At 36.3% G+C, this 21,520-nt stretch overlaps 1 protein-coding gene across 5 annotated transcripts in view; it reads left to right on the forward strand.

Moving 5' to 3' along the window:
• Positions 1 to 21,520, forward strand: part of LOC135084238 (zinc finger protein GLI4) — a 127,404-nt gene that overhangs the window by 42,824 nt on the left and 63,060 nt on the right. For all 5 annotated transcript variants that reach the window (XM_063978993.1, XM_063978990.1, XM_063978991.1 and 2 more), the window contains exon 3: positions 15,010 to 15,424. In XM_063978993.1, the coding sequence (XP_063835063.1) occupies positions 15,261 to 15,424 (164 nt within the window). In that variant the 5' untranslated portion in view covers positions 15,010 to 15,260. The remainder of the gene's footprint in view (positions 1 to 15,009; positions 15,425 to 21,520) is intronic.

Raw genomic sequence — 21,520 nt, forward strand, 5'->3', positions numbered from 1 at the left:
AATATTAGTTGGGATGAGCTTTATGCAATAAAGGTCTTTACCAGCCCATATCTTGTCGGCCGTTTGGTGTAGTGGTTCAGAACGGACTACTATGCCGAGAGGTCCCGGGTTCGATTCCCGGCCGGGCAGAAATTGAAATGATGAATTTTAATTTCTGTGACGGGTCTGGGTGTGACTATGTATAATATTTATGTATTTAAAAAAAAAAGTATATAAGTAGTATATCCGTTAAGCTAGCACCCATAACACAAGCATTAAGTTGCTTACTTTGGGGCTAGCTGGCGCTGTGTGAAATTGTCCAAAGATTTATTTATTTATTTATTATTTATTTATCTTTTTGGCCAATGAACCTTTGGCCCCACAGCTGGGCACGGGACAATTCCCACCTCTCGTTCACACCACTGCAACTCCTGTGTAGCCAGGATCTGCAGCTTGACCGCCATAAAAACCCAACCAATGAAGGTCAAGTTTGTCCCGGGTGAAAGTGAAACTGTCATTGGACCCGCAACAAAATGAATCAGAAGAACATAGGAGGAGTTCGAAATTAAGATTCGACTCCCCTCCATTGCAAAGCACAGCTGGGCAGTGGGCATATGACAATTTATTCAAAACCATAGCAATTTTGAACGTGCGTGGGCTTTAAATTGCACCTGGCTACCACCATCTTACCTAAATCTGTCGCCATAACAACAATGATAACAGCAATGTTGTGTTCCGGCAGTTAGAGGTAAGATAGTCAGATCCTCCGTGGTTGAGGATTCCGGGTGAAGCTCTCTTCCACCTTCGGCCTGATCATCACTTACCATCAGGCGAGGTACAGGCCAAGAGTTTCCTCGTTATGGTGAAAAAAATCGAAATAGGGTTTATCACAGTAGATACAGTAAATATCAATATTCCCTCAGTATTTTTTCAATCTGCAGTGAAAAAACAGATATAGGTACGAGTACATTTAGTCCGACAAAAAATATACATTTATGTTTTTACCAGCTATGATTGGTCCATTTTTTCTTTCATAAACAGCTCTATAAAACTAGTAATAAATAAAAAATCTAGTTTCGATCTTAATCGAGACTTCGCACTTACCTAAATATTGTTTTATAGCGGTAATTACTTTCTTAAGTGTAAGCTTATTATTTGCACACGAACCTTTTTTGAGACCATAAACAAAACTGCCTTTTTATAATTGCGTAGCTCAATTAATTCTCGTAAATAACTCATCACTTATCCCACTTATAATTAACTAGTCGAACAACAGACGTAGTAACTAACAACTCCTAACTACACTTTTATGTCCCAATTAAAAGCTCCTTAGCGCACTGCAATTGCCAATTATTTGTAAGTACTGTCAAGTTATAAAAAGACCGTACTGTCAAGCTTTTACCTGGAGGGAAGAAGGTAGAAAAACGAACAGTTTTTTTAATTTAGTTAGGGTGCCACTGCATTAGTGAAATCGTAACGCACGCGAACTCTACATAAGAACCCCCTGTTTGCGACTTTTTTGGCCTTATCAAAAGACGCGTCACAAGTTGGCACCAGTTAACACTATTTTTCATACTCATTGTTAGAGCTTTATAGCGAATTATTCCTTAAAAAACTCATAAAACTCATTTATTTCTGTAAATAGGCTTAAAAAAAGTCACTTTTACACGTCCCAGTATTAACCCTAGATAGCATTGTTGTTTCGTTGTTTTTGTTAACTTTCTTTTTAAGACTTTTCATGACTGTAACTGTGACCTTTACTATCGACTGATTGTCTGATTTGTCTGACTTCTTTTATATGTTATTTTGATGTAATTAATGGTCCTAACTAAATAGAAGTTATAAGAATGCCTCATTATTTTGTATTTGTTATTTATGTAAAAATATTATATTATATTCATCGTCATCATCATTTTCAGCCATGTAAAATTATTGTGGATATAAAGTAGGTAACTAAATTCTCCATTTTACACTATTAAGTCTCATACTCCTTTTCATAGACAGATGGTATATGTATGTATAAACCATATAAAGACAATAGTTATAGTTATTATATTTCCCTAATTTCTGATATTTATGTAGGTTTACAATATTACAACATTTTCACCACCTTATTCTCTACCATACACGTGCGTCTTCCTTCTTTCTTTTCCTTCTTTTTTTTTCAAGCAAGAGCTGAAAATCAGTGTTCTGCTCATTTCAGAGCAGTGTCTACACTGAGCTCTCTGCTTTTTTGCATCGCTGCGGCACACTTATACCTTAGCGCGCAGGATTTTCTTTCTTTCTCTTTGTAATGTACTATATCTTTCCTGCTACTCCTGTGTTTATTAATCTTACGTTTTGCTTCTTGTGTGTCAATGTGTTTTGCAAATAAACCATTTATCTATCTATCTATCTATCTAAGTTGAATAGCCTAAATATTTAAGCCTACACTTCGCACAGTTCTGTGAACACTCACTCTGCCCATTCGGGAGCAGTGCTCCAATGTAATTGCACCCTAACGATGCATCTCTAAGTGCCTGACACACACCTGTGTGTTAACGTACTTAAATTGATAATGCGTTTCTTTTCGAGGTTGACTGTACTATCATCAAGTTTGACATGTCAAGTGATAAAGAACAACTAATTGCAGTTTACTTTTACAACCCTAATTGATAAATGTCAACTACCAATGGATAAGTTTGACATTATCTCGGGTAGTAAAGTGAAATTAATATATTTTGTAATTAATTTTTGCGTATTCATACTTAATTATTTATTATTGCAGTAATTGTGAAGGCACCGTGGTCATTGGTTTGATTATCAGGAGGATACTAATTGAAAAATTAATATCATGTATGAATTTTCCCTTTTTAATTAATGTACCAACCGTTCATAGTTAAAACAGTTTAATTTCAGTCTAATTTTGTTTTACATGTTATTCATCATCATCATCAACAGCCCTTTACAGTCCACTGCTGGACTATGAGCCTCCTACATTTTAGTGGAGGCTTTTGCCATATTATTTTATCCATTTATTTATGTTATTTTAATTCTTAGGGTGGATTCGACCAAACAAGAGTACCTACCTAAATATTAATCTCAGAATAAATCGTCAGTTTTCATATATTTCCCATACTGAAACTGTCAATGTGCCAATTATACCAGGAGTTATTCTCGGATAAAAGTTTGGTTGAATTGGGCCTTAACTAATTATTTCATTAGATTTCCCTTTGAATGGTTAACATAAGTACACTAACGTTGATAAAACAAAATGAAAGTGAAATTATTTATAAGTTCTTTTGTTTTTTGCCCTCGTTAGCCCATTAACACACGATCAACAAATAATCATTGTAACATTCAAATTGCAACATATATTTCTGCAATCAACTGAAAAATCCAGAGCTAAGATAACATATCTTTTTTAATGCTACATGTATATTTATATGCACACTGATTACATACACTTCAACATACTAAATGTCGGTGTGTTTTATATTTATTTTAGTATCGATAAATCTTTAGAGATCTTAAATTATGCGTCTGATTGAAATAAATAACCACAATGATATTAAAATACGATTCGGTGTAATAATTTTAGTGAAATTATAAATGGTTTTAAGCAAAGCATTAATATTTTATTTGGGATATTAATGAAGGAATGAGATAGTAAATAACAATAATATATTGGTCTGCATTTGAAAATCAGCACATTAAAACTGCACAACACTAATGTCCCAGATACGAGTATGACATTGACAGGCGGGCGCTACTATACTGGGTTATCAGTTCCAATTTTTGCCACGTTCGACAACACTAAAGTGTCCCATATAACTGCGACATTTACAGGAGAGCGTTACTATTAATGCTGGATTATTAGTTCCGATTTTAGCCACTTGAGTTTCATTACCACAACCTACAAGTTAAATAAACACAATGATAACATGTGTTTTTGTTTATATGGCTACATTCACTTGTCAAGTCTATCGAGGTTAGAATCTAGAGATAGATATTATTTTCTGACACATAATATCTTTAGGCGCATTTAAAAAGAAATGCTGCCAATGGTTAAAATATGTTGGAAATTGAACGAATTTTAGGCGTAAAAGCCTTAAAGCGAGCGTTGCAGTCTTTCTGTTAAACGGGGAAGCCGCAGGCAGGAGCTAGTCTATGCATATGAGTTCGAAGTAAAGCAAAACCCCATTTATTAAGTAAACATACTATAAAAGTGCACTGCACGTGACTTACCGGTCGTCGCGTATAAATACATTGTATGCAACAAAAACATGGCTTCGTAAATACAGAAATTCAGGCGAAACGATTTGTTATTTTTGAAGTGTAATTTACTGAAACTGAAAACGTGAATGATGATGAACGATTAATGTTTTTACTTAATACCTACTACTTTAGTGTTATTTGGAAGAAATTAAAATAAATAAGTGATTCAATGCGCAGCGCACCAGAACAGGTATAATGTTTTCTATGCTGTAGCCGGTACGAGGTAGAGTATAGCACTTTTTAAAGCATAGTAGGTATAAAATCTAGGTATAGGCTAGATGAAAATAAAATCGAATACGAACTTCAGTCGAGCATTCGGCATATTACTGCTTCGAATTTCATGATTATCAAAAACACTCTCTTTTACCGCACAAACGACCACATTCTGTTCCACAATTTTTCATGCAAAAAGCTTTGACTCCATTATTGTAAAATTTTTAAAGCTCCAAAACAACGTTTAACTATGATAAAAAAAAACAAACAAGCATCAATATCATCATAGTTAAAATAAAAATATGCGCACACAATTAAAACCGCGCGAAAACCAAATGAAATCATGCCTCTCATTTGTATTCCGCACGAGTCCCATGCCCAAACTTTGTGATAATCAACGATTAGTGCGCCCGCGCACGGGCTCATTCCTGCCACATTACCGATAAGTCAAGACACAATAGCACACACATCATTAACTATGGCCTCTGAGGCACCGCGGCCTGAACGCGAATTGGCTGATTAGAGATCTTATGTCGCAAGTACCTTTGAAATTGCTCGAGACGTATAGTGTGAACGCGCACTTCAGTTAGTTTCGCCGTAAGACGCCCATACTTCGGTGTGCTCGTGCTTCGTCTCGGTTGATTTCGCGCATAGTGTACTTGCGCTATTATAGTTTGCCATCGATTTTGTTGGTCAATCGGTGATGCTAAGTGGGCTGCAAGTTGCAACTCCATTGGACATAAACAATGATTTTCTGTACCTGTCTCACAAAAGGTTACTTACATTTTTGAGCATTTTGCGAATTGAAAAGACTGTGCTTGAGTAGGATCGAATTTTAAATTTTGTTCTACAAGCAATAGGACTGTATTTCAAAACATCGCTAAAATCGAATTCAGTCTTAAATTCTGCCCTGTGATTAGTCTAGATATTGAAATTGAAATGATTAAAAGCCTCAATCTATGGTCAAAGATTTGAGAATCGTTTAGATTACTTTTACTAAAAAGCTTAACGAATATTCGTGAGACAACAATATCATGAAAGAATATTATAAAGAGCATAGAAAATTTTCAAGGAACCCACTAAATAGAATCAAATAAACGTTTGTAAAATGATTTAACCATGATTATCACTCATAATAGCCTAATAGCACATAAATCATCGCATCAACGCGTCATTTTGCGGCGATGATCCTTTAGAGGATTTAGCATTCATAAAGACGTTTAGACGCTGTATGAGAAATATTTAGCAAAGGAAACTACTGAGAATTCGTCTAAATATGACATAAATTATGGTAATTTTTATGTGAGGAAGCGTCCACATTATATATAATACGTGGGTTTAAACGAGTAGGTATGTAGGTATCCGCTCTTTAAAAAAACTTTATTCCATTTATATGCAAAGATTTCATAGATAAGGAACTATCGCGCGTATTCACAAACGATGCTTGCTTAAGTGAAGCATCAAATCGAACGCACAGCGTTGAATAGAGCTCTGTGAATGGTTCGTGTGTCACCCTGTGCGTCTACGTGTACTGAGACCGTATAGTAATGCTTGTGAATACGGGCGTATGTTTTGGCATTTTTCTAAAATAAAAAGTCGAAGTTTCTTGGATCTAATTAACAAAACCATCTGACCGTTTAATATGCTATAAATGCCTCGAAATGACTAGCAATCAGGTTTCCAATATAAAACAGTCCAAATAAGTTTCACCTACTATTTTATTGTTCTTTTTTATATGCGCGGCTGCTAGTTTTAGATATTTTACTTCCTTCATTCGTGTGGAGAATATCCCAACTCGATGTGAAAACAAATATGACGAAAACGAGTTTTAAATTAAGGTGGTAGAGTTTAGATTGGGCTGTGTTTTTTGGAAGGTGAGTTTGGTTTGGAGCTAGGCGTCAAGCCATTAAGTAGTCGACGCCAAACGGTAATAAAAAGTAGAAAACATAAATAAGTTTTACCGTGAATGAACGCAGTGGGGACGCGTCTGCAATATGCGAGTGATGTATAGCGTACAGTTCACCTGATACAATTTGAATACCTTATCATTACGGGAATAAGATTTATATTGGCAATATTTTTCTGTACACGCTGTATTGAAGGAATTCGCAACGCAAATAGTTTGAATTTTAATACAATTTATTCTACGGTCGACACATTAATTTGATAGTCCATAAACAACTGTTTAAGTGATGCAGCAAAGTCATTGCTAGTATCAATTGTGATTGGTTTGCTAACAGCCTAATTATAAGTGTCTAGGTTTAAGTACTCAAAAATGATAGGCCTTGAATGTTGGAATAGTCTAGACATTTAATAACCTTGGTTGTCTTAATAATTTTTAGTAGTTGTAGGTATTAAAATTAGTTGAATTTTATTCAACCTCTGTCATCTTGAAGTTCATATTAATTCGTTCGTATTTACCTGAAAGAAATATTGTAATACTCCGACAGACGTAGTGTCGTCATTATCATTCAACGAATATAAAAAAACTAGCGGCCGCCCGCGATTTCGTACGCGTGGATCCCGTTTTACCCCCGTAGGAGTGGAGTGTGGAGAGTGGAGTTTCGTAAAATCCTTTCTTAGCGGATGCCTACGTCATAACATCTACCTGTATGCCAAATTTCAGCCCGGTCCGTCCAGTGGTCATCTCGAAAAATTCAGTTTTTGTCAGCATATTCCCATCTCATTTTTGGAAGTCATCGTTTTACTAAAGGGTCTACTTTCTCATGCACAAAATAGAGTTACACTTAGGCTGCACCACCTAACTTTAACAGTAACTGTAACGATAACCGGTATGTTTTGTATAGGGTCTGACAGATTTCTGACGTTTGTTAAAGTTAAAGTAAGATGGTGCAACCCAGCCTTACATAAGCAATTTTCAAGATGACTCAAACATACACTGAACTGTCCAAGTGATGTCAACATCTTATCAATCAGACACAAGTGTAGGCATTCAAATAGTAGGACTATGAAAGTTTAGTGTAATCGTAAGTCGGCCTCATTGTGGCAATGTTGCCAGTCCATGGCGTGAATTATACATCTCTACTAATATTAAAAAGCTGAAGAGTTTGTTTGTTTGAACGCGCTAATCTAAGCAACTACAAATCCGATTTTAAAATTTTTTTTCGTGTTGGATAGCCCATTTATCGAGGAAGGCTTTAGGCTATATAACATCAGCCTACGGGTTATACGGGCGGAGCAGTAAAGAAAAATGTTGCGAAAACGGGAAATATTATCCAAACTGTTTTCACGCGTACGAAGTCGCGGGCCCAGCTAGTGTAAGTCCTCGTCTATTCTAAACCAGTGGTACCCCGGACGCACGTCGTAGCCCGGGCCAGCGGTCTCATTGTAATTTATGGATGTCCGTGTGCGCTTGCGCAGCATACAAACTCTGCGATGAAAGGATCAACCGCCTTGTACAGGTGACATCTAGATAAGCACTATGGTGTCTTGTGTAGTGGTAATTGGGGATAATTTACAATAACTAAATGTGCGGTCGACTGTATGAGGGTGACAGTTTATTACGTAGGTATGGAATTTCAGACGGATTCTCAGTATTTGTAGTATGAAATGCTTTTTGAATGGTATGGATACCGTCATATTAATAATTGCAAGATATAATGTAACATAGTGACAGAAAGAAAGAAAGACAAACAAACATCGCGCAAGATTCTTCAAAACCAACATGTGATCTGTATAAAAACTATTTTATCGATACTTTAACGTATTTGAATATCGATGGACAGCACTACCACTACCGTGAATACCACCGGAACAATGTTTAAATACTTCCTGTCAAAAGCAAATAGCTCTTGGGTTTGCCCGGAATGCTAATTTTATAATAGCAAGTGAAACAGATGGTGTGAGATATAATATATCATACACTTTTGTTACGAAATTATTTTTGTGTTTCCAGAAGATTACTGCTCAATGACTGCTTAATTTGAATTTGATCTATCATCTCATCATCATCATCATAGTCATTTCAGTCACAGAACTTCCACTGTCGAACATAGGCCTCTGATTTCCATTGACCGGTTGGTAGCGGCCTGCATCCAGCGCCTTCCTGCTACATTTATGGGCACTTGATAACTTGATCTATAAAGTGACTTTAATGTTAGAAATGACCTCTATGTATAAATGTGGCTACAAATTTTCTTATTCTAAGAAATGCTGCAGTAAAATTGTACAACTGTAAACTGTAAACAAAGGAATCGATCAAATCATCATCGTCATCATCATTTCACATTCAAAAGTTAATGGTTTCAGGCAAAATAAACATAACTGTCATAAATAAATACGTCATTCGAGATGGAGTCGATAAAAATCAAGAACTTGGCTGCGATCCATCTGAATTTCTGGCCGAGTTCGATTCAATAACGAATATTTAAATTTTTATCACGAATCGATATAAAACGGGAATGAAATCTCCCGATATAAACGCGTAGTAAAAGTGTTAAAAATACCAAAGTGAAAACTATAATATACTTAAGGATTTCAACCTTGTAAAGGTAGCAGTATAGTAAGGTGCTAGATGCAGGCTGCTGCTAACCGTTCGTTCGTTTCAGCCAAATGACGTCCACTGCTGGACAAAGGCCTCCCCCAAGGTTTTCCACAATGAACGGTCCTGCGCCGCGGCGCCGCCCGCATCCAGGCACCTCCCGCGACCTATACCAGCTACTAACCGACCATTCTGGAAATCTTATGTACTGCAGTGGACATCCTATGGCTGAAATGATTCTAATTCAAGTGACATCATTACGTAGTAGAGTTCTTGAAAGACATCACACAAGAAAGCGTAACCTTACAGTGAATTCCATGCCCTTATTTTATGTAATGTCTTCAGGGCAAAGAATTTCCCACTTCAAAAATTTAACTTGGTCAAATGGTAATTTCAAATATTTGTCTAGTGCTGTACAGTCGAGCGGAGAAAATCGTGCGTTACAAAACAACAATAGTTACTACTCATGACTAATATTTGGAATATTTTAAATTAACGGGTTTAAATGACATCCATCTTAACACTAGAGACGAGAAAAGACTTAAGTGAGTTTCAGTCCAGAAATTCTTTCCAATACTGATGTATTTCTTCTTCTTCAAAAATATACTTACTTTTGAAAATGAAATGCCAATATAATTAAAATATTCTCATCGTTTTTATAACAACAAATCATTGCGGTCAACGTTTTCATGCTCAGTTTAGAACAGACTAAAAAAAGATTGCTCTATGGTTTCTAACCACAGAGTAAATGCGCACGCGTCGAGCACAGCGTAAATTGTCGATCCGTGGTTGGACTGTGGAATGGAATATTATGGATAGAAAACTATTTATCATTGGATGTTTATCGATAATATGCAATATAATATGCGATACGTTTCTTTAGTTTTGACGTCGAGACACATGTATCATGTATTTTGGCGTGTCTTAGTGTCACATTGAATTCTTTAATCATAATTATTATTACTATCTGATAGGGCGAACTTTGTACCGCCTATGTTCATCAAAATCAATGTAGATTTCAACACGTGATGGCAAAATAATAAAAAAAAAACTTTATGTGAAATAGCTTTTGCGTCACATTTCCAAAATAGAGACCCAGAAGAAAACACAGTTTTCTTCTGGGTCTCTATTACTATCCCTCTATACTAGTTTCATTTAAATCTGTTCAGTAGTTTAAGCATGGAAGAGTAACAAACATCCATCTGTCCATTCTTCCATCGATCTACAAACTTTCACAATAGGATTCACAGTAGTGAGCTCAAACTCCCGCGCAGTTGAGTTCTGAGTGATTTGACATTGTCAATTTGACATGTTGATTGTCTGTTCCCGTTCGGTAGATGGCGCTAACACTAATTACTGATAATATTTCTTCAACAAAGATTGTACTCAACGACTGTGCTAATATTATGTAGTTGTATACCGCATGATTCACAGTGCACTCATACAAGATGCATTCATAGTGCAGCCGAAGCGTGTTTGTTTAAGGTCAAGCTTTCCGGCTGCTTTAACGAGCTTAATGCAAAAGCTTGTGAAAATTTTAGTGCAAAGATAATTTTATTTGCCTAAAATAGTAAAAACACGAATAATTATACCTAACTATGTAAGTAAAATAAATGGCTCTAGCCTTCGTTAAATTGATTAAATTACTTATCTATCTTCTATCTTTATCTTCATTTTATAAATAAAAATGAATTGATGTTCGTTAGTCTGATTAAAACTCGAGAACGGCTGGGCCGATTGAGCTGATTTTGGTTTTAAAATATTTGTCGTAGTCCAGGGTAGGTCTAAACGGTGAGCAAATACGCGCGCGATATTGTTTTTCTGTGACAGACAATATTCCACGCGGGCGAAGCCGCGGGCGGAAAGCTAGTTTAAAATAAATGGCTCTGGCTTTCGTTAAATTGATCAAATTATTTAAAGCCCCTGATATAGTCACATTACCATCTTTCTTTCAGGTAAATTCTCCAAATAATGATTCTAGTTCTAAGATTTACTACCTACTTTTCTTGATAAGTAGGTCATCATCATCATCTCAGCAATAGTACGTCCACTGCTGAACATAGGCCTTCCCCAATGCTTTCCATGTTGCCCGGTTGGTAGATACGTACCTACTACCCGTTCGCGCTAAGTTTGCCGGTCCGTGGAATGCGCGTCCCTTCCTCCAACCGCGGTTAAACGCAATTAGTTAGTGATTAAAACGCAAATCAGTGTTTTATTTGACGTAAATGCACAATTTTTATCAATATTAATGAATAAAAAAATATTTTCAATATAGTTTGCTATAGTTATAGACGCTTTCCTTCGAGTGACGTCATATCGCCAGCGGCAAACTTATCGCGAATGGATAGTAGGTAATTGAAGCAATATCCTATTTTGTTATCACTGTGTACACAATGTGTAGATTTTAGCGGTAGTTAGCTAAATTTGAAGATCACTCCACCTTAATCAGGTAGCGCGGCACAGCACGGTATGCGCTAGCGCAGCCCCAAGTCAACTTCTCGGAATAAAGATAAAAACGCTGGCGACACTCAATTTATTGTGCGTTTCGAATACTCCATGCCTTTTTACTATTCTCCCATACCAACATTCAATCGACAACCTATTTCACACCCTAGACCTTTGCAATAAAGTTCAAATTCCAATAAAAGATCGCTACAGGTAATTTGTCCAGCGGGAAGTATGTAGTCATATTTTACAGGATTATTAGTTTAAGCCCGACGTTTCTATTTTTTAAACCCGTTTATAGAGGGATTGATATATCTAAATATTTTACATATGTTGAGTAAATGTTCAGAATGCAGCTGGGTCATAACGCTAATCGAATTTACATGGAAAGTATTATTTTCAATAAAAATATGGTAACTGGCCTTTGCCGATGTCGTAATTTTCATTCTGTTGTTAATTCTATGCTAGTTTCGTTGGTTAACTTTATAAAGAGATAAAAGTACTATTTTGGAAATGGCTAACAATACTAATGGCTACATGGCTACTTCCACACTTGTTAATAAATGTTAACGGGAAAAATGAAAATAAAAAGTTGCTGAACTTGTTAACATTTGAAAAGTACAACTCTATAAAATCTATACTAATATTATAAATGCGAAAGTAACTCTGTCTGTCTGTCTCGCTTCCACGCCTAAACCACAGAACCGATTTTGATGAAATTTGGCATAGAGATAATTTGAGTCCCGGGAAAGGACATAGGATAGTTTTTGTCCCGGTTTTTGAAAAATTTCACGCGGGCGAAGCCGCGGGCGGAAAGCTAGTATTTATATAAATCTCAAGCCACCGCAACGCAATCATCTAATAAGTTATCTGTGAACAAATCTAACCGACCAATAAAAAGGCAGTAATGAACCAGTTCATTCAGTTCGGAGAAGAGGAACAATCCGACGGGTAAAAACAATTAAATCGTAATTAAAGGCCGTATTAAGAGAGCGGCATGCGCGCACGCATCGCACCCATATTTTAGGGATAGTGATGTGCGCGCAAGTTATCGATATTTTGGTGTCGACATGGTCAAAACCTAAATTAATATCTTTATCTTTCGTGAAATCAATCGGATACACTGGCACAATTAATTGGTACCTATCCTGAGATTCTTTTTTTCAAACCGGGCCAGTAATTTCGGTTTCTATCCAATACAAACAAACTATGCAATCTTTATCTTTATAATATTAGTGTAAGATAATTTTCATGGCAAGTACACAGAGTTGTTTAGATCAGTGATTAACTGTTTTTTTTTATTATACCTTCATCAAAGAATATAAAAGTCTAGCATATAAAAGTGGCTTGTATTAGGAAGCCAACAAGCAAAGTACGTTGCCATTAAAGCCAACACACGCTTTGTAAAAACTTAATAGTGTTTATTGTACTTGCGATTAAACTTTGCTTTACGACGTCTTGAATTTCCAGTGTTATGATTACGCAGTACCACCGTAGAACAATAAACCGCGTATAAAACAATTAAACTACACTTTAATTACCATGCCGTTTCAGAAAACGCTCAAAATCACGACTCGCACAAAAGCTGTGAGGTAATAAAAAAGGAAAACACACCATTTATCGTGTCCATTCAAAATTCTCAGTACAATTTTTGAATGGTCGATAAAACTTGACACTCGAAACGCCCGCCAATTTTGCATACATAAACATCGTAAATCTCATTGAATGAAAATGAGTATCGATATGTCGATATCGAGTTTTACGATCGATTCATTACGCGACTATAACTCGGGCCCTATTAAGGGGACAATGCTTCGAGCTGAGTCCGAAACAATCACATCTTCATTAATTACGGAAGGAATTTTTCTGATGGTTGGTCCTTTGGTGTTTATGGTGTAAGGCAGAAGTTGAACGCGTGAATTGTTTTAAAGATCATTTAATTTATAACTGACATTATGTTAATAATGTGATAAAATATACACCTATGTAGAAATAGGTAGATATTACATAATAATGAGTCTGACTGAGCCTTTTCAAAGAGATTAGGTACTCATCTTCATCACTTGGTGATGTGACCAGTGATCCCAAGACATCTATACTGCCTGCCACAAAATTAACCATTAAAGACTCAAAGCTATCTTAATAAATTAATCAGATTTCGCTTCTTTCTTTTGACCTATTTCCCGCTACCCGCAACATTTCGTCCCCCGTACCACGCGACACCTGTATGTGCGACGCAGCCTCTCAGGCAACAAATTGTCGCTCCACTTTTTGTCACATGCCCGCGACTTGTCATGATTTTTATGTAATTAAGACCGTTTCCCATGTCTATGTAATTTTTATGGTAATTGGCCCCATTGTGAGAAACGAACGATTTTGACAAAAACTGGAAGTACGCTTTCAAAGTAAATTAATTCAATTATGCTGATTAAAACGAATCCTTTTTTGGGCATGTCGAATTACAGAAGTGCCAACGATTTTGTGAACGTACTTGAATCCACGCTTAATGAAGTAAATTCTTTGCAATTGTTTATTCAGAGTTATTAAAAACAAATGTCGATAAATTGCCGATAAGTGTAATGTCAAGTCAACACTATTTTCTTAATCCTGCGAAAGCTGTTACGTTATCTGAAATCGTGGGACATAGTACTAATTATTTTTTGCGTATTAGGAATATCGAATGCCATCGAGAACCACCTGCTTATATCGTATTGGACTCAAATGTCCCCGATAATACTATAATACTAATACTATAATAATGTAAGACCAACTGCTATAAATAGTAACACTGAGTGCAGAAATAAAATTAAGAAAGCGAGAAAAGCAACCCTTTAGATAAGATTACAGCTGTCGATACTACAAAGCAAATTGAATTTAAAATGCTAATAATTCAAATACTAGACGATGAAAAAGATATCACTGGTAGTGTTTATTAACATTTGCAAGTTATCATTGTTGACTATCTACTAATAATGCTAATCAGTAGCAATTTGTTTTATAAGTTCCTGTTTAAATATTCATACGAATAGATATAAAAATAGGTGTATTTGTATCATAAGATAGTTGGATTTGGATTTCCTTATATCCTTATAAATTGTTTTTTAATTATTCTCATTAGCTATTTAATAGGTTATCCGTAATATATATTCCACTTTTTGTTTATGATTTGCATCTTTAAATTTCATTCAAAAGCAGCACGTCATGTCGTATTATTTTAGTTAAAAACGATTTTAAACAAGGCACAAAACATTCCCACTTGTTGAGTTCCGACGAAGTGCGATTACACTTTAAACTTGTATTAGAAACAATAAAATAATTTACGTCGTTGTCGGAACGCGTGCTCCACTCAATGCCAACAAAATGAATAACCAACCGGGCCCTAACATTAGTTCAGCAGAAACCCGACGCGAAGAAGGGAGGTAATCGCTTCACTCACTCTTAAAATAAAGACATAATAGTGGCAATTGAAGTAACAACTGACCGACACGCAAACGAACACAGACACGTTAACTCTTTCGCTTTACACGCAGAAAAACACGTTTAATTTAACAATCAGAATGCAGCCACCGAATTTGAGGGGAGAATAACGAACTATAATTTACTCTTTGTTACAGGTGCAAAAAACAGAAGAATGATAGAAGTGGATCCGCAAAGTACACAATACATCATAAGCAACGATGCAAAAAGTGATAAATTATAGCAAGTCAACGATAGTGTTGATGAAAATGGATGAGATACGCTTAGAGTTGACTTGACTGGTGCTAAATCTACAACAGTTGATGAACATTGTGAAAGTGATAGTGTTTTTATATTGACTGCAGTGGAAGAAGGACTAGATGATGTTGAAGTGTTAGGACTTAAAATAATGCCAGATCGGGAGTCGGTAGGAGGTCCAGGGACAGCGGGCAGCGGTGGTTTTTTGCCTCTACAGTTCCCGTCTGCTTTTGCAGCCTTCCATGCGACGACGCCCCCTGGTGGTGCACCCACGGCAGCCATGCATCACGCTACGCATTATCATCATCATGCCCAGTAAGTTTTTTTTTAATTTATTATATTTGTATTATGAATAACTCTTCCTGCTGTAGAAGCGATTCTAATTGGTGGTGGAATATGTGGATGTGTAATGATTTTACTGAGCAATTTCAATAGGTGTAAAACAGGGAGGATTTGCTTCTACGACAATGCTAATTATTTGATAGTTACTATTGCACCTAGAGTTGCTAAACTTGAATTCAGTAAACCCATGTTACTTAGGTAACTTTCTGATTTGATGTTACAACTGTATTTATAATGTTTATCAATCTTAGCTTTAATTAGTAAACGAAATTGAGTCTATCCATTAAAGCGCAGTAAAGTTGCGTTAGTACTTCAAGCCTTTATAATTTACTCGCTACTTCAACATAATGGCTCACTCCTAATTCATGTTTATTACGGCCTCCGCTAATAGCATTATACCAGTTTTCATAAAACACTTTTAGTTTTATAACCTCGTTAGAAGCTTGCCCATCGAAGTGGGAATGGTCGAAGCCTTTCCAATATCTGAGGAATCCATCTACATATGTAATTTTATTATGATTCCTTGCAACGCCAGTGTCCTTTTAGTATCTCGGTCGTTTCGTTCCGAAACACCGCCTGGGCTCATCGGACCAGTCTATAACCTAGAGTGCATCATTAAGCATTACAAGACCGCGAGACCTTTTATTGCATAATTGCACCAGTATTATTCCATACAATCCACCAACACACCTACAATGTTGTGTACAATTCCAATTTAAAAAAATTGCACTTCTTTTATCGCCAATAAAATTCATATTTGCTTCTTGTGCACCTTTACGAACATCCCGTTCCATTACGTTTATTACGAATTCAGTATCTTTTTTACTGGATGCTATTTCAGAATTTATATCGGGAGCAGGTAAAAATTTTTAGATTAGATTAGAGCCGGCGTATTAACCGTGGTTTACGGGGGCTATAAATAAGCCCCGCCAGGTGAGACAAGGTGTTACTTAATGATAATTTATTGCATACAGCGGACGCGTAAGTCGGCCGATTTGACGACAGCATTAATCTTTTGTAACTGGACACAATAAAACACTATCGTAAATTCGGAAAGGGACCGTCCGATTCCGAGACTCATTGTCTCTGACAAATGACTGAGGAAATCGTCAACGGGATTGAGACGTTTACGTTGGCGTTAATAAAAATGAGACGCGAGCGCTTTAACAAATGAGCTGGGCCTCGGAGGGTGCGAGACGCATGGTTATCGGCGCGGGCGCAGCCGAAACAATGATTAATAACCGAGCACCGCGCCTTGGGGTAGCCCCGAGTTCGAGCTCCAAAATTAAAATTTCAAATCGTTAATTTACCAAACGTTCCGAATTTAACACACTGACGAATGCGACGCTAATAGCTCTCCTCCAGCTTGCAATATTTTATGCTTTATTATTGAAACCCCCGAGTATCAATAAATGCTTTTGTTCGCAAGCGAGACCTCTCGCATGTGTAATTTTGTGTTTCTTAAATCTCTCACGCTGGAAGATGGATGCGTCGTTCCCGAGCTCAATTTATTTAAGCGCCCCTTACCTGTGCAATAAACTTGTTGTTTTCTACGTCTTATTTATAGTGATTGCGTAACTCGTTATGTTGAATATAAAATCGAATATAAATTTGTGGTATGAAGACGTTTCTCGGAAGTGTCGCAATCCTTTATCTGCCTTAGTTTCGTCACCGGATGCCAGGCCAGCCCTTTAACGACAGTTTCTTGGTGCCTCATTTAACTTTCTGCTGCGATAATTGCCCACACGTGTTTATTTCCAAGCTGTCTAATTATAGGGCGCACAATGCGTTGGACGCGATCGGTTATTTTGGCTCCGTTTGCTTCGTCAAAGTCGATTTTGTCCAGCCACAAAAGAGGTGTTGCCAGTCGACTGTCGTTTGATTCATTAAGTCCTTTTGAACTGATTGATCGTATCGCATGCCTCTTCACCCATTTATTCTGCGCCCGCTTTTTGTCGTTTCTATTTGTATTAACGTTTCGCTTCATTAGCGCTCCCGTTTCAGGAATAGAGTTGTTTCAGCTTGTCTTTTATTTTAGCAATCTTTGTCGTCATTCATGCTTCTAGTTTGAAGATGCTCTTTTGTTTTATAGCTCGCTTCCTAGTAGTTTAAAAGCAGAGTTGCCATGTGCGTCACCACAATGGTTCCTAACCATAAAGTGCCATTCTCCGGCCCGCATGTTTGCCTCATTGTGCCTGCCTACGTCCTGCCTTCACAAATCATCGAGAAAAAAAAAGCATGATTGGTGTATAGACAATACATTCGAGCAAGATTGGTCGTCGTGTGTGGTGTATTGTTACTCGAAGTGTCTACAACAATTAGGGAGCATCTTTATAATCTAAATCAAAGTTATTACACGGTGTTGTTTTATCTTGATATCAAATACGTGGGATCTCTTGTAGGACGTTAATATTATGGTCCGGATGAAACGGTTCTTTTAAAAGCCCAAAGGCTATCAGAGTGAAATCAAATATCAGTCGTATTGAAACATCAACACAACAAAATATATCATGTTCATTTATTTTTTACGTTGAAGCTTTTATGGTGTCACTTTTTGGAAAGGCATTTCGATTATGTAAATGCCGTGTTAAATATTCGTTTCGGAATGTTGTTGGTCCGTTGGTTTTTTGCAAAAAACTCATTTGCAGAGTACATTGTGGGGAAATTTCGGAGACATTGTCATTAATGAACCTGTACGATGACGTCGTATTTGTTTAAATTGGTATTTTAAAGAACGTGAAAGTCCTTATTTCAGTGGTAGTGTGTACAGTCAGTTATTTATTATTCTTGGAAAAGGGAACAAGTTAGCGCGTTCTGTACGTGTGATTTATTAGTTTGCACGGGAAGTTTTCTGCAAAAGTGGAATGAATAAAACGTCCAAAACTAATTATTGGTTCTTTGAGCGAACCTCGAAAATGGAAAAGAGATTTATTGAGACGTTTACTATTAAAAACGAATGGCGACCTTTTTGTGTGTGAAGTGAAGAAACAACCGTTGCATTGTTCGTACCTTCAGTTTTAATTTAATTGTTAAATGCATTTCTCATTCATTTTCGTTAACCTGCCACTTTTGAGAGGTGAATGTTTATGTAGGTATTTCACAATGAATTAACTTTTGTGAAGTCACTGATATCAAAGGATACATGGCGTTTTTAGATGTCATAAAAGTGTCTCAATTCTAAAGCAATAATGTAGTTTAGAAATAGCAGAGCTTAATATGGGAGCCAAAAGCTATTGACTGCCACTGCTTACAATCAAAGGTACAAACAAAAAATGCTCTAATATGTCATAATTTCTGTCCTTTAACATAATATTCTGCTATTTAGCTTTGCCGAAATCCGATATAAAAAGCTTTGAGCGTTTAGTAGCGCAATTTGTTCACTGGTTAGTTTTTTATTATTTGAAATTTAGTTATCAAAAATGTATATAGACCCGTCAATAAAGCCATTAACTCTATTTTGCGGTGCCCCTTCCTGTTCAATTTTACTATTAACTATTTTTTCCAAACGGTTTCTACGCAAAACCTCATAAGTCCATTCAGCTGTTTTTTCGTCCAATCGGTCAGTCATAAAACGGATCCGGTCGTAAATTGACCGGCAGGCATCCTGTCACTGAGGGACCATTGTCATAACCACGCCCACAGTATAAATACACCAGGAAGCACTCGGGAATAGTCGGGAACGAGGAAGGAATAGGTGTGCAGTTGAGATTGGGACTGTGTCACTTGGTGTTTTGCATTGCACCTTGTGTGTGGATGTTTTGTTTTTTTTTAAAATATATTAAAGACTAGATCATGTTTACACGCAACAAACGCGTACAACATGGTTAATAGTCCCTTCAATAGTTTTTTATTCAACTCTACATTTTCGTTAAATATTAAGCAAAAAAAACTAGGTTGGACGTAGAACTTAGGTAAATTATGTTAATTCTGTTTAAGTAATCGCTTTCTGCTCATTAAATTAGGAATATTGATATAAACGCAACGTTCATAACTTAAATTATAACAACTATACGTTCATTGTCAGCTTAAAAAACATCACAACTAATATTGGCGCATTCTGTCACTTTACATAACAGCCGATGATTGGTATCTCGAAACAAATGTGAATTTGGGTTAATCGCTTCTGCGCCCCGGCCGTCGTGACCTCCCACTTGGCGGACTAAAAATATCATACTAATATCAATAATTAATGCTTATTGTAAGCAAATTCGTGTCTCATAATGTTACGTTATAATGACATGGAAAATAATTCAGTGTGATAATGAATGTGAAATAATGGTTAAAGACTTGTTCTTTGTAAAGGACGGTATAATTTGTATGACTTAATTCTGGCTGACTGTACTTTGTTAAATGCTACAAACACCTATGTTGTAAATTGAAGAAGTAATTAGTGAAAAAATGATAGGTTTGATAAAAAAAATTCTACGATTTGTTAGGTCATAGACGACAGCATAATATCAAGAAGCTGTATGTAATAACTAGCGGCCGCCCGCGACTTCGTACCCGTGGATCCCGTTTTACCCCCTTAGGTGGAGTTTCGTAAAATCATTTCTTAGCGGATGTCCTACGTCATAACATCTACCTGCATGCCAAATTTCAGCCCGATCCGTCCAGTGGTTTGGGCTGTGCGTTGATAGATCAATATGTAAGTCAGTCAGTCAGTCACCTTTGAGTATTTAGATATGTAGCAACAAAAATCTTGTCTTTTATATGCAATAAGATATACCCTAATTTTAATAGGGTCTAAAGTAATCAGACAAAACGCTAAGAGACCAGAATTTAGGATATTAAAATAACAACCCCAGAAGCTCGAGCAAAGCTCCAATCTTACAAAAGCTGCGTAAACAAAAAAGCTTTCGCGCATGCAATGTCGCGTGCGCGCGCCGCACAGTAGCGCGGTACAGTCGGCAGGGTATTAAGATCAGGTAGAATATAATGTACTTTATTAGGTATGTCGACATGGTCATAGATTCTCAAGTCACTTCTTTTTATCACAGAAAAGTTTGTAATTAAAACTTACACGACATTTAAAAGTCACATTAATCAATGAAAAAGTATAAAAATTATCTTCCTTTTATGAGCAAACCTACAAAACTCATTTGTAAAAAATAGATTTTACTTTTTGCAGCCGAATTAAATTTATAGCGGTTGTTCAAATACTGTCATTTTATTTGCAGCTTTAAATATGTACCTATATTATTTTTAGTCGGTTTCACTTTGATTTGTAAAATTTTATTATCTACTAGCTTTTGTCAGCGGCTTCACCCGCGTGAAATTTAGACATTAATTATAGCTTATATGTTAATCTGGATTATAAACAATAATACTGTAAAGTTTTATCAAAATCCGTTCAGTAGTTTTTGCGTGAAAGAGTAACAAACATCCAGACATCCAAACTTTCGCATTTATAATATTAATAGGATAGGCAATCTAAAATCAGGATTTTTTATATTTATCTAAATTTATCAGGATTTTATATTATCTATCTAAAAGCAAGATTTTTTCTGTCAACTGTACCAACCATCTCCAGAGTCTGCGTAGCCTGTCCGGGGCTCATTATCCGGGTATCGGGTTCGATTTATTGGGATCAAATTAATTGGACGGCATTTTGGGGTTATGTTGTTTCACGTCGCGGCTGCAGGGATTTGGCAATTTAAGAACTTAATGTAAATTAAGTTAGAAGAAATGAACACTGAAAAAAGTTCGATCAATAAAAGAAAGAAAGAAAAACGTTTATTTGGTTTGTAATATAAAATTACACAGTAAATATAATATTTGAAAAAACACTGAAATTTATTTAACCCTTACGGCGCCTTTTTTATAACAACTAACTGTTACTTAGATTGTTATTAATTTTATTTTGAAACATCATTTTACTTAAGCCAGATAAGACCTGATCAGCTATTACGGTATGGTTGCAGACTAATGAACTAAAGTACTTTATCATTGTGTTACCAACACAGTTTACATAACTAATTAAAAAAACAGTTCCTCTGTGGTGCAAGCGGGTGAATCTCGCTTCTACCTTCGGCCTGATCATCACTTAACCATCAGGTGATACAGGCCAAG

This window comes from Ostrinia nubilalis, chromosome 25, assembly GCF_963855985.1.
Source record: "Ostrinia nubilalis chromosome 25, ilOstNubi1.1, whole genome shotgun sequence".
Lineage (NCBI taxonomy): Eukaryota > Metazoa > Arthropoda > Insecta > Lepidoptera > Crambidae > Ostrinia > Ostrinia nubilalis.